The sequence below is a fragment of the Pleurodeles waltl genome, chromosome 3_1, assembly GCF_031143425.1.
Source record: "Pleurodeles waltl isolate 20211129_DDA chromosome 3_1, aPleWal1.hap1.20221129, whole genome shotgun sequence".
NCBI classification, from domain to species: Eukaryota; Metazoa; Chordata; class Amphibia; order Caudata; family Salamandridae; genus Pleurodeles; species Pleurodeles waltl.
Window position 1 is genome coordinate 182347858 of NC_090440.1, and position 17685 is coordinate 182365542.

Genomic DNA, 17685 nt, shown 5'->3' on the forward strand with positions numbered 1-17685 from the left:
CTTTCAGCAGGAGGCTGAAGAGTGGGGGCTGGAGTTTGGTCCAGTGACAACCTTTCCTGACACCACCGATGCCCTTAGATGGCATGGACCCCATAGTTATCCCTGACTCCAATACAGAGCTGGACCAGCGTTGTCTGACATCGGCGCCAACCGAACCAAAACCTTCTGGTCACACAGTGCCTCCTTTTTCGGGCAGGCCCTGTGAGGAATATGCCTGGGGTGAAGTTGAGGAACTGTATGGTTATCCTGACCCCCTTGAGGAACTCTTGGCCGAGAATAATTAGTATGAGGAACTTGCTGATGCCAGTTGTCTGAACATGTCTCTCCTCATAGTGTGGCTATGGAGGGAGGTGATTTCTTTGCCATTGTGGTGCGAAGGGAGTCTGAGGTCTTCAAACTTACATTGCCCTCGGTTGAGGTGAAGACCAGTGGCTTGATGGTGGTACTTCAACGCTGGGTATCCCACATGTAATCTCTCTTCCCTTTCAGTGAAGCCCTTACCGATGTCCTGCTCAGGCCTGGGCCAAGCCCTGCACAGGGGCTGCTGTGTACAGAGCAATCGCCCACCGTCCCACTCATGGGGATCCAGCTTTCTTCGCCAAGCACCCAACCTCCAAGAGCCCGGTAGTGTAGGCCTCCGTGACCAAAGAATACCCTGGCATGTTGCATGATCCAGACTGGATACCTTTGGTAGGAGGACTTTTACTTCCACCAGCCTTGCATTGCAGTCACTGAACACCACATGCCTTTCGGCACACACAATATGAGACTCAGTTGAGTAAGTGCTGCCCATTGTCTCGGAGGAGCCCAGAGCCATCCTGACCCAGGCTATTGCTGATGGCAGGGATGGAGCAAAGTTCACAACATGCTGCGGACTGGACACTACAGATACTTGCTGGGCAGAGCGATTGCTTCTTCAGTCGCACTTTGTTGCCACACCTTGCTTACTTCAACAGGCTTCTTGGGGAGATGTCCATGCATCCCTTTTTGGCATGCCCTTCAACTGGTAATGAGGCTGACCCAGCGTTCGAGCGCTTGTAATTACAGTAGGGCCACCTATGATTGAGACTCATCATGGCCCTACGCCAGCCATACTCTGTTTTTATTTGCTCCTTTGATGGCTATTGTAGGAAGTTGGCTCTGTATCCACTATTTCAAAGTAAGGAATAGTATGCACAGAGTCCAAGGGTTCCCCTTAGAGGTAAGATAGTGGCAAAAAGAGATAATTCTAATGCTCTATTTTGTGGTAGTGTGGTCGAGCAGTAGGCTTATCAAAGGAGTAGTGTTAAGCATTTGTTGTACATACACAAGTAATAAATGAGGAACACACACTCGGACAATTCCAGGCCAATAGGTTTTTGTATAGAAAAATATATTTTCTTAGTTTATTTTAAGAACCACAGGTTCAAATTTTACATGTAATACTTCAAATGAAAGGTATTGCAGGTAATTACTTTAGGAACTTTGAATAATCAAAATAGCATACACAGTTTTCATATAAATCACATATAGCTATTTTAAAACTAGACACTTAGTGCAATTTTCAACAGTTCCTGGGGGGAGTAAGAGTTTGTTAGTTTTGGCAGGTAAGTAAACCACCTATGGGGTTCAAGTTTGGGTCCAAGGTAGCCCACCGTTGGGGGTTCAGAGCAACCCCAAAGTTACCACACCAGCAGCTCAGGGCCGGTCAGGTGCAGAGGTCAAAGTGGTGCCCAAAACGCATAGGCTTCAATGGAGAAGGGGGTGCCCCGGTTCCAGTCTGCCAGCAGGTAAGTACCCGCGTCTTCGGAGGGCAGACCAGGGTTTTTTTTTAGGGCACCGGGGGGGGGAAACAAGTCAGCACAGAAAGTACACCCTCAGCGGCACGGGGGAAGCCGGGTGCAGTGTGCGAACAAGCGTCGGGTTAGCAATAGAAATCAATGGGAGACCAAGGGGTCTCTTCAGCGATGCAGGCAAGGGGGGGGGGGGCTCCTCGGGGTAGCCACCACCTGGGCAAGGGAGAGGGCCTCCTGGGGTTCACTCCTGCACTGGAGTTCAGATCCTTCAGGTCCTGGGGGCTGCGGGTGCAGAGTCTTTTCCAGGCGTCGGGATCTGAGGAACAGGCAGTCGCAGTCAGGGGGAGCCTCGGGATTCCCTCTGCAGGCGTCGCTGTGGGGGCTAAGGGGGGGCAACTCTGGTTACTCACGGTCTCGCAGTCTCCGGGGAGTCCTCCCTGAAGTGTTTGTTCTCCACAAGTCGAGCCGGGGGCGTAGGGTGCAGAGTAGCAAGTCTCACGCTTCCGGCGGGAAACGCAAGTTGGTTTAAAGTTGATCCTTTGTTACAAAGTTGCAGTCTTGGGTGAACAGAGCCGCTGTCCTCGGGAGTTCTTGGTCCTTCTAGTGCAGGGCAGTCCTCTGAGGATTCAGAGGTCGCTGGTCCCTGGGGAAAGCGTCGCTGGAGCAGTGTCTTTAGAAGTGGGGAGACAGGCCGGTAGAGCTGGGGCCAAACCAGTTGGTGTCTCCGTCTTCTCTGCAGGGTTTTTCAGCTTAGCAGTCCTCTTCTTCTTAGGTTGCAGGAATCTAGTTTCCTAGGTTCTGGGGAGCCCCTAAATACAGAATTTAGGGGTGTGTTTAGGTCTGGGAGGGCAGTAGCCAATGACTACTAGCCCTGAGGGTGGCTACACCCTCTTTGTGCCTCCTCCCAAGGGGAGGGGGGGGTCACATTCCTATCCCTATTGGGGGAATCCTCCATCTGCAAGATGGAGGATTTCTAAAAGTCAGAGTCACCTCAGCTCAGGTTGCCTCCTTTTTTTTCCTCATTATCTCCTCTGGCCTTGCCGCCAAAAGTGGGGCCGTGGCCGGAGGGGGCGGGCAACTCCACTCGCTGGAATGCCCTGTGGTGCTGTAACAAAGGGGGTGAGCCTTTGAGGCTCACCGCCAGGTGTTACAGTTCCTGCAAGGGGGAGGTGATAAGCATCTCCACCCAGTACAGGCTTTGTTACAGTGCACAAATGCAGTGACAAATGCACTCTCCCCATGTGGCCAGCAACATGTCTCGAGTGTGGCAGGCTGCCAAAACCAGTCAGCCTACACGGGTAGTTGGTTAAGGTTTCAGGGGGCACCTCTAAGGTGCCCTCTGGGGTGTATGTTACAATAAAATGTACACTGGCATCAGTGTGCATTTATTGTGCTGAGAAGTTTGATACCAAACTTCACAGTTTTCAGTGTAGCCATTATGGTGCTGGGGAGTTTGTGTTTGACAGACTCCCAGACCATATACTCTTATGGCTACCCTGCACTTACAATGTCTAAGGTTTTGCTTAGGCACTGTAGGGGCACAGTGCTCATGCACTGGTGCCCTCACCTATGGTATAGTGCACCCTGCCTTAGGGCTGTAAGGCCTGCTAGAGAGGTGACTTATCTATACTGCATAGGCAGTGTGAGGTTGGCATGGCACCCTGAGGGGAGTGCCATGTCGACTTACTCGGTTTGTCCTCACCAGCACACACAAGCTGGCGAGCAGTGTGTCTGTGCTGAGTGAGGGATCCCCAGGGTGGCATAAGATATGCTGCAGCCCTTAGAGACCTTCCCTGGCATCAGGGCCCTTGGTACCAGGGGTACCAGTTACAAGGGACTTACCTGGATGCCAGGGTGTGCCAATTGTGAAAACAAAAGTACAGGTTAGGGAAAGAACACTGGTGCTGGGGCCTGGTTAGCAGGCCTCAGCACACTTTCAAATCAAAACTTATCATCAGCAAAGGCAAAAAGTCAGGGGGTAACCATGCCAAGGAGGCATTTCCTTACAGCTATGGTAGGGGCTACAAGCCGTGCTCAGTTCCACCCAGCCACCACTGCCAGCAGACTCCCCATTCCTTTTGTGGATGTGGATGGGGATGCGAGTGCTACAAGCCTCATGGGAAGCTAGGCCAGCAATCTGCACAGTCACCATCCCTCTGGCAGCCACAGCCTCCAAACCTCTTTAATATGCCCTCGCAGCATCACGGGCGACCTGATCTCTCACGATCAGGCACCACCTGCCCCACTGGCAAGCCATAGCTTCAAACAAGTGGATGCTGCAAATTGTTTGGTGGGTTTATGCCCTACCATTTAAAGAAATCTCGCTGTTCCTGCCACCGTCCTTAGATCGGCTTAGGGAGGACCATCTTTCCCTGTTACATCAGAAAGTATAGTTTTTAGGTCAAAGGAGCCATGGATAGGGTGATAACATCAGAAGTAGGCCGTGGTTTCTACTCGTGCCACTTCCTGGTGCCAAAGAAGGACATAGGCCTCCGTTCTATACGAGACCTGCTTCCATTCACCTACTTCCTGGAAAAAGAAGAAATTCAGAATGCTCACTTTGGCTTAGGTCCTGTCTGACCTTGACCCTGTTGACTGAATGGTCGTTTTGGACATGCAGGATGCCTATTTTCACATCCTTGTCCTGCCATCCCACTGAGATTACCTGCAGTTCATAGTGGGCCTCGACCACTTTCAATTTGCTGTGCTCCTCTTCATCTTACCAGCGCCCCTGGAGTGTTCATGAAAGTGATGGATGCAGCCCTTCAACGGAGGTCAGGGGTTCCAGTCTTCCCCCCCACCTCTGTGAGAAGCTGTTGAAGGTAAGCCTACCGCAGGCAGTTGTCTCCCACCTCCAGACTACAGCGGACCACCTGCACTCGCTGGAGTTTATTATAACTATGATGAAGTTACACCAAACTCCCTCTCAGACGCTCCCTTTCTTTCTGGATACCGTGCAGTTCTGCGCCTATCTACCAGAATGGTGAGTCCAGGATCTTCGGGCTATGATCCTGAAGTTCAGTTCTGGATTTCAGATTGACTGACTGAGACTGCTGATTCTGATGGCCTGCATCCTGCTGGTGAAGTACGCTCTATAGCATATGAAGGCTCTGCAGTGGGATCGAAAGTCCCAATAAGTGCAGCACCAGGGTAATCTCCCTGACCTGGTCCAGATATCAGAGGGCACTGCAAAAGATCTACAGTAATGGCTGACAAGCCACAGTTGGGGCAGCAGCATACCCTTCTCCCCTTCCCAACCAGGACTCAGTGATGACAGATGGTCACTCCTGAATAGGGCGAACATTTGGGAGAATTTAAGATCAGAGGACTCTGGTCTCCAGCGGTGTCTCCGCTCCCCATCAACTTGTTTGAGTTGAGATCAGTTCAATTGGCATTGAAATCCTTCCTCTCATCCAGCAAGGGAAGGCTGGTTCCAGTGTTTACGGTCAACATTACCACTGTGTGGTACTGCAACAAACAGGGCGAATGGGGGCCGAGGAGGCCCTGCGTCTCTGGACATAACCAGAACACCAGGACATTTTTTTTCTGGTCAAACAACACTCTGATCATCAGGGGGGACTAATTCAGCTGTCAATGCCTTGCGGACCACTAATGGTGTCTCCATCCAAAGGTGTGGTGCAAGGTCTCCTCCGCAACTGGGGAGAAACTTAGATCTTTTTGCCACAGCTGAGAACATGCATTTTTAGCACTCCTGTAGCCCTTCCACAAATACCTCTTCTACCCTCAGTTCTGAACAAGATAAGGGTGGACCAGGCCCAAGTTGTCCTATTGGCTCTGGATTGGACATGGAGAGTATGGTATCCTGAACTCCTGAGCCATGAGCATCATTCCTCCGATCAGGCTGCCCCTTCTAGACAAACTCCTGACACAGCTACAGGGCAGGGTCTTGCACCAGAACTTGCCCACACTCTGCTTTTGTGCTTGGAGACTGAGTGGCAAGAGTTGAGTCTTTGATCTCCTACCAAGTATGTGAGGCCATCTTGGCAGCAGGTGACAAAAACTGTATATGCCTACCATTGGGACAAGTTTATGGCTTGGTGCACTGAAAAAAACATTTTGCCCCACTGTCTGCACTCTTGTCTGAAGGGTTCTTGTTTTTGTCCTTAGCCCGGCAAGGCCATGCTCTGGCACAGTTGAGGGGTATTTTTCCGCCATCTCAACTTTCTTGCAATTTCCAGAACAACCCTTCCTGTTTAAGCAGCCATTGTGACATGTCTTTGGAAAGGACGTCAGCACGTTTTCATACCAAACCTTTTCTGATGGTCCAATGTGATCTTTAGTTTTAACATATGTGTTTCCATTTTGACCCCGTGCATATCTGCCCTCGAAGACTCCTAATCATCAAGACTGTCCATCACGTCAGAAATAGTCACGTTAAAACACATTGATGTCTGCATGCTGGGGTGGCTCCTATATAGAGACACCACGGATGTCTCTTCCGGTGTGGACGCCGCTGACCGGGGATCAAGCAGAGGAGAGGTACTGCTTAAGAATTTCTGAAAACCGTCTGACATCTCAGGAATATTCTAAGGTGAGGAATCTGAGGTTTGATAGTCTCTACCAAATAAGGCATTACCAAAGGTAAGTAACGTGTTCTGTAATGTATAGTATTTAGGGAGTGTGTGTGTGTGCTTTTTTCATAAAATTACTTGTCCTTTTACAATATAAAGCACTGACTTGACAATGTGAGTAGTACTGCTTACCAGTGAGCTGGGGTTACTAGCCCACACCACCTCCCCTGATTAGACCCTCGCTACTCTGAGAGAGTCAAGTGCTACCTATGGGTTACTTGGTTCCTAGTAAAAGGACAATTGCAGACTTATTACTTGTGAAGGACTTACATTCTTCACAACTAGTAACCCAATTTCTTACATTAGGTTTCTCACAGATTTACAAACTGTTTCCTACAAATAATTTTATTCTGCCGGCTTGGAACTTGAACTTAGTGCTGATACCTTTTATGGTTTTTCCCTTTGAGCCAGTGCATGCTTGTGTTAATAAATCACTTTCTTGGAAAGTAGCTTTTTTGTAGTGATTACTTATATCAAGCCATTGTCCAAAATGCAGTCCGCTTCTCCATCTGTGTTCTGTTTACGTCTTGCCTACTAGACCACACGTGCTAGTTGTCGCAAGACATATTGTGGACTTAACAAGAGCCTACATGTGCTTGGAACCCTACCATTGCTTACCATTAGTTGGCTTTCATGTCACTCATTTGCCTGCTTCTTACTCGTGTCCCAGCTTGTCAATCTTATGTTTGTCCCTCCCATGGAGCATCAATTCTTTACAGTCACTTTTGATTGGGTGGCTTCAATTGCTTTTTAAGCAATACTTATTATACTAATACTCCGTGAGAGTGCATATGGTTTCCTTAAGTTTCGCTCCCTGCACTGCTTGTTGCTCTCTCATGTGCTTCTCCCTGCCCCCTCCATGTTGCACTCACCCTTGTGTGCTCCCCTCACCCTTCCACTTCTGTTGCCAGCATCTCCATGTGCTTCTCCCCTACTTGCTCCACATTGCACTCTTGCCTGTTGCTTCTCCTCCCAGAACCATGCCCATCTTGTTGTTTCCACATCCTTCTCCCACTCGAAGCTTCTTCTGCCCCCTCCCTTTTTTTGCTTCCATCCCTTAATACCGCCAATCCCCCCCCCCCCACCAAGTGATCACCCACCTTATTGTTTTTCCTTCTTAGTTACTGATCGTACTTGACTCAATAATCAGAGGAAAAAAAGGGTGTGGTGTACATTTTGTGTGTGTGTACCTACAAAATAACACATAGGTAGCTGCAGAAAAGGCTTTGTTCGATAACATCTGTCGCTGTAGATACACATGGTCTGCATAGCTCGCCATCTGGTGTTGGGTCGGAGTGTTACAAGTTGTTTTTCTTCGAAGAAGTGTTTTCGAGTCACTGGACCGAGTGACTCCTCCTTCTGTGCTCATTGCGCATGGGCGTCGACTCCATCTTCGATTGTTTTCTTTCCGCCATCGGGTTCGGACGTGTTCCTGTCGCTCCGAGTTTCGGAACGGAAAGATAGCTGAAAACGGAAGATTTTCGACGGTATGGTTGCGATCCGGTTCGAGATAAACACATACGACGACGCATTGAACATCGAAGCGCTTCGGTGCCCTTCGGGGTAGATTTCGGCACACCGTCGGGGCCTAGTCGGCCCGACCGCGTGGAGAACAACGCCGATGGAACGGACCCCGTTTCGATTCTGCCCTGAATGCCACAACAAATATCCCTATACGGACCAACACTCGGTCTGTAACCTGTGCCTGTCACCCGAGCACAGCGAAGAATCCTGTGAGGCCTGTCGGGCGTTCCGGTCCCGAAAAACTCTGCGCGACCGTCGAGCGAGAAGACTGCAGATGGCGTCCACGCCAAAAGAGCATCGGCAGTTCGAGACAGAAGAGGAACAGGAGGAATCCTTTTCCATCCAGGATTCAGACTCCGACGAACTCGACAATACAAAAACTGTGAGTAAGACGTCGAGATCAGAAATTAAAAAAGGCAAAAAGGCCCAGGGGACGCCACTGCCAACCGGCCATGGCTCAACCCAAATTCACGGTGACCAACAATCGGCACCGAAAAAGGCCCATTCAGTGTCGAGATCGTCCGACTCCGGTCGAGACACCGGCACGCAGCCTCCTCGGGACCGAGAGAGTACTAAAGAGAAGCATCGACACCGAGAGTTCGGTGTCGACACGGATCGACGCCGAGACAGTGGCGCCGAAGACCAAAGAGGCCAAGATTTTTCGGCACAGAAGAAGAGGAAGGTTACCTCGGAGCCGAAAAAACAAACAACAGGGTTTTCGGAGCCGAAAAAAGCACCAACAGACCCAGTTTCAGGCTCCTATACTGAAGAACATTCTATGTCTTCACAAATGAAAAGACACAGATTCGAACAAGAACTGCAATCCACTGAAGTGGATCACACGCAAAAGCGTATCTTTATTCAGCAGGGGACAGGGAAGATCAGTACCCTTCCACCTGTAAAAAGAAAGAACACTTCAGTTTGGAGCACGAGAGGCTCCTCAGCAACAAACAGCAAAGACGGTAACACCTCCTCCCTCGCCTCCACCTGTAACTCCGGCTTCGCCAACTTACACCCCGTCATATTCGCCAGCTCACACCGCCATGAGCCACGACGACCAAGATCAAGACGCGTGGGACTTGTACGATGCACCAGTGTCTGATAACAGCCCAGACACATACCCAACTAGGCCATCACCACCTGAGGACAGCACAGCCTATTCACAAGTGGTGGCTAGAGCAGCTCAGTTCCATAATGTGGAACTACACTCTGAACAAGTAGAGGATGACTTTTTATTTAACACCCTCTCCTCCACCCACAGCTCCTACCAAAGCCTGCCTATGCTCCCAGGCATGCTACGCCATGCAAAGGAGATCTTCAAGGAGCCAGTTAAAAGTAGGGCAGTAACGCCTAGAGTGGACAAAAAGTATAAGGCGCCTCCTACGGACCCTGTATTCATCACCTCTCAGCTGCCACCAGATTCTGTGGTGGTAGGGGCTGCCAGAAAACGGGCAAATTCACACATTTCTGGGGATGCACCTCCCCCAGATAAAGAAATCAGAAAGTTCGATGCAGCCGGGAAGAGGGTCGCTGTCCAGGCAGCAAACCAGTGGCGCATCGCAAACTCACAAGCGCTGCTAGCGCGATACGACAGAGCCCACTGGGATGAGATGCAGCATCTCATTGAACATCTCCCAAAAGATCTACAAAAAAGAGCAAAACAGGTTGTTGAGGAGGGTCAAAACATCTCCAACAATCAAATACGCTCCTCTATGGATGCAGCAGACACAGCCGCAAGGACCATTAATATGTCCGTTACCATCCGTAGGCACGCATGGCTCAGAACGTCTGGATTCAAGCCAGAAATTCAGCAGGCAGTACTTAACATGCCAGTAAACGAAAAACTTCTGTTCGGTCCGGAGGTCGACACAGCCATAGAAAAGCTCAAAAAGGACACTGACACTGCCAAGGCCATGGGCGCACTCTACTCCCCACAGAGCAGAGGATCTTATACCACCTTCCGCAAAACACCTTTTAGAGGAGGGTTTCGGGGTCAGGCCACACAAGCCAGTACCTCACAGTCCGCACCGTCCACCTACCAGGGACAGTACAGGGGAGGCTTTCGGGGCCAGTATAGAGGAGGGCAATTCCCTAGGAATAGAGGAAGATTTCAAAGCCCCAAAACCACTACCAACAAGCAGTGACTCACACGTCACTCACCCCCCCCCACACAACACCAGTGGGGGGAAGGATAGGTCAATATTACGAAGCATAGGAGGAAATAACTACAGACACATGGGTCCTAGCAATTATCCAACATGGTTATTGCATAGAATTCCTGCAATTCCCTCCAGACATACCACCAAAATCACAAAATTTATCAAAACACCATTCACAGCTTCTAGAGATAGAAGTTCAAGCACTACTGCAAAAAGATGCAATCAAATCAAATCATTAACATTTATAAAGCGCGCTACTCACCCGTGCGGGTCTCAAGGCGCTAGGGGGGAGAGGGGGGGTTATCGCTGCTCGAACAGCCAAGTCTTTAGGAGTCTCCGGAAAGCGGAGTGGTCCTGGGTGGTCCTGAGGCTGGTGGGGAGGGAGTTCCAGGTCTTGGCCGCCAGGAAGGAGAAAGATCTCCCACCCGCCGTGGAGCGGCGGGTGCGAGGGACGGCAGCAAGTGCGAGGCCAGCGGAGCGGAGGGGGCGGGTGGGGACGTAGAAGCTGAGGCGTCTGTTGAGGTATTCCGGTCCCTTGTTGTGGAGGGCTTTGTGTGCGTGGGTGAGAAGACGGAAGGTGATCCTTTTGCTGACTGGGAGCCAATGCAGGTGTCTCAGGTGTGCGGAGATGTGGCTGTTGCGGGGTACGTCGAGGATGAGGCGGGCCGAGGCGTTTTGGATGCGTTGCAGGCGGTTTTGGAGTTTGGCTGTGGTCCCGGCGTAGAGGGTGTTGCCGTAGTCCAGGCGGCTCGTGACGAGGGCGTGGGTCACGGTTTTTCTGGTGTCGGCGGGGATCCAGCGGAAGATCTTACGGAGCATGCGGAGAGTGAGGAAGCAGGCGGAGGACACGGCGTTGACTTGCTTGGTCATGGTGAGAAGAGGGTCCAAGATGAAGCCGAGGTTGCGGGCGTGGTCTGCGGGGGTCGGTGCGGTGCCGAGGGCCGTGGGCCACCAGGAGTCGTCCCAGGCGGACGGGGTGTTGCCGAGGATGAGGACTTCCGTTTTTTCAGAGTTCAGCTTTAGGCGGCTGAGCCTCATCCAATCTGCGACGTCCTTCATACCCTCTTTTAGGTTGGTCTTGGCGCTGGCGGGGTCCTTGGTGAGGGAGAGTACAAGTTGGGTGTCGTCGGCGTAGGAGGTGATGATGATGTCGTGCTTGCGTACGATGTCGGCGAGGGGGCTCATGTAGACATTGAAGAGTGTCGGGCTGAGCGATGAGCCTTGAGGTACGCCGCAGATGATCTTGGTGGGTTCTGAGCGAAACGGAGGGAGGTAAACTCTTTGGGAGCGGTTAGCGAGGAAGGAGGCGATCCAGTCCAGGGCCTGGCCTTGGATCCCGGTGGAGCGTAGGCGGGTGATTAGGGTGCGGTGACAGACGGTGTCAAAGGCAGCCGAGAGGTCGAGGAGAATGAGGGCGACTGTTTCACCGTTGTCCATCAGGGTTCTGATGTCGTCTGTGACTGAGATGAGGGCGGTTTCCGTGCTGTGGTTGGTTCGGAATCCGGTTTGTGAAGGGTCGAGCAGGTTGTTGTCTTCCAGGAAGGTGGTCAGCTGTTTGTTGACGGTCTTTTCTATTACCTTGGCTAGGAAAGGTAGAAGAGAGATGGGGCGGAAGTTTTTCAGGTCGCTTGGGTCAGCCGTAGGTTTCTTTAGTAGGGCGTTGACTTCAGCGTGCTTCCAGCATTCGGGGAAGGTAGCAGAAGAAAAAGAAGAGTTGATGACGGTCTGGAGGTGCGGGGCGATGATGTCGTCGGCTTTGTTAAAGATGAAGTGCGGGCAGGGGTCCGAAGGGGCGCCGGAGTGGATAGAGTTCATGATGGATTTGGTTTCTTCCGTGTTGATGTGGGTCCAGTTGTTGAGGGCTTCTAGAGATAGAAGTTCAAGCACTACTGCAAAAAGATGCAATAGAATTAGTACCAAGCACACAAATAAACACAGGAGTTTATTCACTGTACTTCTTGATACCAAAAAAGGACAAAACACTGAGACCAATTCTAGACCTCAGAGTAGTAAACACATTCATCAAATCAGACCACTTTCACATGGTCACACTACAAGAAGTGTTAAACCATTGCTCAAAAAACACAACTACATGACAACCCTAGACCTCAAAGACGCATATTTCCATATACCAATACATCAATCACACAGAAAATATCTAAGGTTTGTATTCAAAGGAATACATTACCAATTCAAAGTATTGCCTTTCGGTTTAACAACCGCTCCAAGGGTATTCACAAAATGCCTAGCAGTAGTCGCTGCACACATCAGAAGGCAGCAAGTACATGTATTCCCGTATCTAGACGACTGGCTAATCAAAACCAGTTCGCTCATACAATGCTCAAACCACACAAATCAAGTCATACAAACCCTCTACAAACTAGGGTTCACCGTCAACTTTGCAAAATCCAACATTCAGCCAAGCAAAGTACAGCAATATCTAGGAGCCATAATAGACACGACAAAAGGAGTAGCAACGCCAACTCCACAAAGAATTCACAATTTCAACAGAGTCATTCAACACATGTCTCCAAATCAAACAATACAAGCAAGAACAATACTACAGCTCCTAGGCATGATGTCCTCATGCATAGCCATTGTCCCAAACGCAAGACTGCACATGAGGCCCTTACAACAGTGCCTAGCCTCACAGTGGTCTCAAGCACAGGGTCACCTTCTAGATCTGGTGTTAATAGACCGCCAAACTTACCTCTCGCTTCTATGGTGGAACAGTATAAATTTAAACAAAGGGCGGCCTTTCCAAGACCCAGTGCCACAGTACATAATAACAACAGATGCTTCCATGACAGGGTGGGGAGCACATCTCAATCAACACAACATAAGAGGACAATGGAACATACATCAAACAAAACTGCATATAAATCATCTAGAATTATTAGCAGTTTTTCAAGCACTAAAAGCTTTCCAACCAATCATAACCCACAAATACATCCTTGTCAAAACAGACAACATGACAACGATGTATTATCTAAACAAACAAGGAGGAACACATTCAACGCAGTTAAGCTTATTAGCTCAAAACATATGGAAGTGGGCAATCCACCATCAAATTCGCCTAGTAGCACAGTTTATTCCAGGGATCCAGAATCAACTGGCAGACAATCTCTCTCGAGATCACCAGCAAGTCCACGAATGGGAAATCCACCCACAAATTCTGAACACCTACTTCACACTCTGGGGAACACCTCAAATAGACTTATTTGCAACAAAAGAGAACGCAAAATGCCAAAACTTCGCGTCCAGATACCCACACAAGCAATCCCAAGGCAATGCCCTATGGATGAACTGGTCAGGAATATTTGCTTACGCTTTTCCTCCTCTCCCTCTCCTCCCTTATCTAGTAAACAAATTGAGTCAAAACAAACTCAAACTCATTTTAATAGCACCAACGTGGGCAAGACAACCCTGGTACACAACACTGCTAGATCTATCTGTAGTACCCCACATCAAACTGCCCAACAAACCAGATCTGTTAACGCAACACAACCAACAGATCAGACACCCAGATCCAGCATCGCTGAATCTAGCAATCTGGCTCCTGAAATCATAGAATTCGGACACTTACAACTTAACCAAGAGTGTATGGAAGTCTTAAAGCAGGCCAGAAGGCCATCCACTAGACACTGCTACGCAAGTAAGTGGAAAAGATTTGTTTGTTACTGCCATCATAATCAGATACAACCACTAGACACAACTCCAAAACATATAGTAAATTACTTGCTTCATTTACAAAAAGCAAAGCTAGCCTTCTCTTCTATTAAAATACACCTTGCAGCAATATCTGCATACCTGCAGACTACCTATTCAACTTCCTTGTATAGGATACCAGTCATCAAAGCATTCATAGAAAGTCTTAAAAGAATTATACCACCAAGAACACCACCTGTTCCTTCATGGAACCTAAACGTGGTCCTAACAAGACTCATGGGCCCACCTTTCGAACCCATGCACTCTTGCGGAATACAATTCCTAACCTGGAAAGTTGCCTTTCTCATCGCCATTACATCTCTGAGAAGAGTAAGTGAAATTCAGGCGTTCACAACTCAGGAACCTTTTATACAAATACATAAAAATAAGGTCGTCCTACGAACTAATCCAAAATTTTTACCAAAAGTTATTTCACCGTTCCATCTAAATCAAACTGTAGAACTACCAGTTTTTTTCCCGCAGCCAGATTCTGTGGCTGAAAGAGCACTACATACATTAGATGTCAAAAGAGCATTAATGTACTACACTGACAGAACGAAAAACATCAGAAAGACTAAACAGCTATTTATTGCATTCCAAAAACCTCATGCAGGTAACCCAATATCAAAACAAGGTATAGCCAGATGGATTGTTAAATGCATCCAAATCTGCTACCTTAAAGCAAAAAGACAACTGCCCATTACTCCCAGGGCACATTCAACAAGGAAAAAAGGTGCTTCAATGGCCTTTTTAGGAAACATCCCAATGCATGAAATATGTAAGGCAGCCACATGGTCTACGCCTCACACATTCACCAAACACTACTGTATAGATGTGCTATCCGCACAACAAGCTGCAGTAGGTCAAGCTGTATTAAGAACTCTATTTCAGACAACTTCTACTCCTACAGGCTAAACCACCGCTTATGGGGAAATAACTGCTTACTAGTCTATGCAGACCATGTGTATCTACAGCGACAGATGCCATCGAACTGAAAATGTCACTTACCCAGTGTACATCTGTTCGTGGCATCAGTCGCTGAGATTCACATGGGCCCACCCACCTCCCCGGAAGCCTGTAGCAGTTCAGAAGTTACCTTCAATTTTGTACATTTGTATATATATTATTTAAACCTTTAATAGGTACATACTTACACATTTCATTGCGCGGGCACTATTACTATAGTACAACTCCTACCTCACCCTCTGCGGGGAAAACAATCGAAGATGGAGTCGACGCCCATGCGCAATGATCACAGAAGGAGGAGTCACTCGGTCCAGTGACTCGAAAACACTTCTTCGAAGAAAAACAACTTGTAACACTCCGACCCAACACCAGATGGCGAGCTATGCAGACCATGTGAATCTCAGCGACTGATGCCACGAACAGATGTACACTGGGTAAGTGACATTTTCATTTTTTATTCTTTAGCCATGCTGCATATCATCGTAGATGATGTGCAGCATGGCTTTGCTTCAGTAAAGCGAATAGATCCTAGCGCCAAAAGTTTTGGCTTTGCCAATCCTTGTTCATAAAGGTAGGTGAGTTCAACAGATAAAGTCCTCTACTATTTTCCCAAAATTTTAACAGTTTCACAGATTGCCTGCTTGCCTTCTTCCCTCCACCCCATCCTTCAAAGGATGAGGAGAGGTTTAATAGGTTAAATCATAGGAAAGTTCTGAGTTTTTATATCCAGCGGATGTCATAATTTTGACAGGATAATATGTGTCCTTTAAAGGGCCTATGATAGACTTGTTAGAAAGCAGACTGTTTTGTGGATCTTGTTGGGTGTGGGGCTCTTAACAAGTTAGCTGGAAAAAGCTCTGGACGATTTTGGGCTCATTCCGTGAGGGGCATGTCTGTGACCTCTGCCCTGTTCCGATTCACTCTGTTTGCAGAGCTGTTACCTGATCAGCTTTTTCTCAAAACACTTGAGACTGGGATTTGTACTTGGTCTTTTGGGAGAGACGTTTTGGTCTAGTTTTGTTACTCTCCTCATCTCTTATGTTTTTCTGCAGCGGTGTGGCTTGGAAGTGATCAAATGAGTCTTCTGTGGAGGTTAGTATCCATTTAGAAGAAGATGTTACTTACCTAGGTTAATAGCCTATCTGATGTATGACTACTCCCACAGATGACTCATGGCCTCCTATCTACCCCGCAGGAGGTTTTTTGTACAGTTTTAATTTGTATGCTTTTTACACACTTGTGGTTGGGTGGTTTGAAAATAGATCGAACTGGCATTTCCGGCAATTTAACGCCTTATATGGTAGTCAGTATATTTTCGCTGCCTCTCATGACACTGTCCAGTGACACTTATGATAGCGAGTAGTGTGTAAAATTCACAAATCAACTTGGCTTCTAGGACGAATGTTCAGTTGACTAATCGGTGGGAGCAATCATACCCATCAATATAATAAAAAGTAATGTTACCAAAGGTAAGTAATCTTCTCATAAAAGTGCTTATTTTCTTATTTCTGAAAATGTTGTGAAGTGTAGGCTGTTAAGACTTGGTTACCAGTATTGTAAGATATATTATGTTTTTGGTAATATGAAAGTTGTGCACCAGTTAGTATATTGATGAAAAAAGCAATGTAATTAATAAAAAAAAAAGACAAAACCTGTTTTCTGTACAAATATTCATAGTAATGTTCCTGAGTTAAGTTTATCTGAAACAGTAACGCAACAGAAACGTGCTCTTAGAACTGTCCGTGCATATTGAGGCCATCATCTCAGTAACTAAAAAACAAACTTTGATAAATGTTAGCGTTAACCTGTTCTTCCACATTTTGTATCTCTTCTAGACTTACATGCTTCAGAATTCACTGGAGCATATGCAGCTGTTTGACTTACTGAAGAGGATGCTGTCATATGAGCCTTCCATGAGGATCACGCTCCATGAAGCCCTGAGCCACCCATTCTTCAGTGGCTTGACTCAAGAAGAGCGAGCCTTGTGCCCCCGAAGTTCAAACCGTGACCTTAGCAGATGACTGGTTCCTTTAAAGGGCTGACCTCTGGGTTCAAGGGGTGTTGTTTTTTATATGCTGTTGTACATACTCTGGTCGTTACGCACTACCTTGAAGAAAGATAAAGTGAACTGATAGATATTACTCGCCACCTTTTCCTCTGAAGTCAAGAAACAACAATACTGAGGCAGAGTGAGATGTCGTGAGAACGTACAACTCCAAAGCTTGTCATCTCTGGGGATATTTATGTTGTAAAAATGGAAATAAAGGTGTTTTTCTTATAGTTTGATAATTGGCTGCATTGATGCCCTTTCTAGTATTTCAGTGGAACCTTACATAGCCACTGCACACTGTATATGTGCTTTAGCTTAGGCAAGCTATGGACAGTTGACTAGATTTGTCCCTTTTCTAACAGATTCACTGCCTTTCTTTTATATGATATATATTAGCAGATGCCCGCTGTGTTTTGCAAGTTGAAAACTCTTGGACACAGTCTGCGTCTCTCTTGTGTTTTTCTCTGTTTCTCGCTTTTTCTCTCAGTTGGAGCAGTTAGATGAAACATAACCTTTTCCGCAGTGTTACAGGAGCCAGGTTGGTATTCTGGTCATGGGTGTGCAGGAGACGTCACCCTTAACTAATTTCCTTCTCTCAGCATTAACATAGGGTAACAGATTTACCATAGAAGACATTTTTCCACAGATGATGCTTAGAAGTGTTATGCTGGTGATACCACTGAAAAACCTTAATTTCTGATGGATACATCTACCTTTTGAATATCCCCAATGCCCGAGCATTCCACGTAAACATTTCTTTTCAGCTCACTCACGTCGACGAGGACGTCACAATGGGACTCTACATGATGTCCTTGAAGCCATAGGAATCCCTTGTCAGTGTACTGACGTCAGTTCCCTTTTTTTCTGCACCTTTGAATCGTAACAGTTTTTTCAATAGACTCTCCATAGTG

General features: G+C 47.8%; 1 protein-coding gene across 4 annotated transcripts in view; it reads left to right on the forward strand.

The window, feature by feature from the left end:
* The window catches only part of CLK3 (CDC like kinase 3), a 211341-nt gene extending 194337 nt beyond the window's left edge, over positions 1-17004 (forward strand). For all 4 annotated transcript variants that reach the window (XM_069222125.1, XM_069222126.1, XM_069222127.1 and 1 more), the window contains one exon: positions 16560-17004. In XM_069222125.1, coding sequence (XP_069078226.1) covers positions 16560-16745 — 186 coding nt within the window. In that variant the 3' untranslated portion in view covers positions 16746-17004. The remainder of the gene's footprint in view (positions 1-16559) is intronic.
* The last annotated feature ends 681 nt before the right edge of the window (positions 17005-17685 follow it).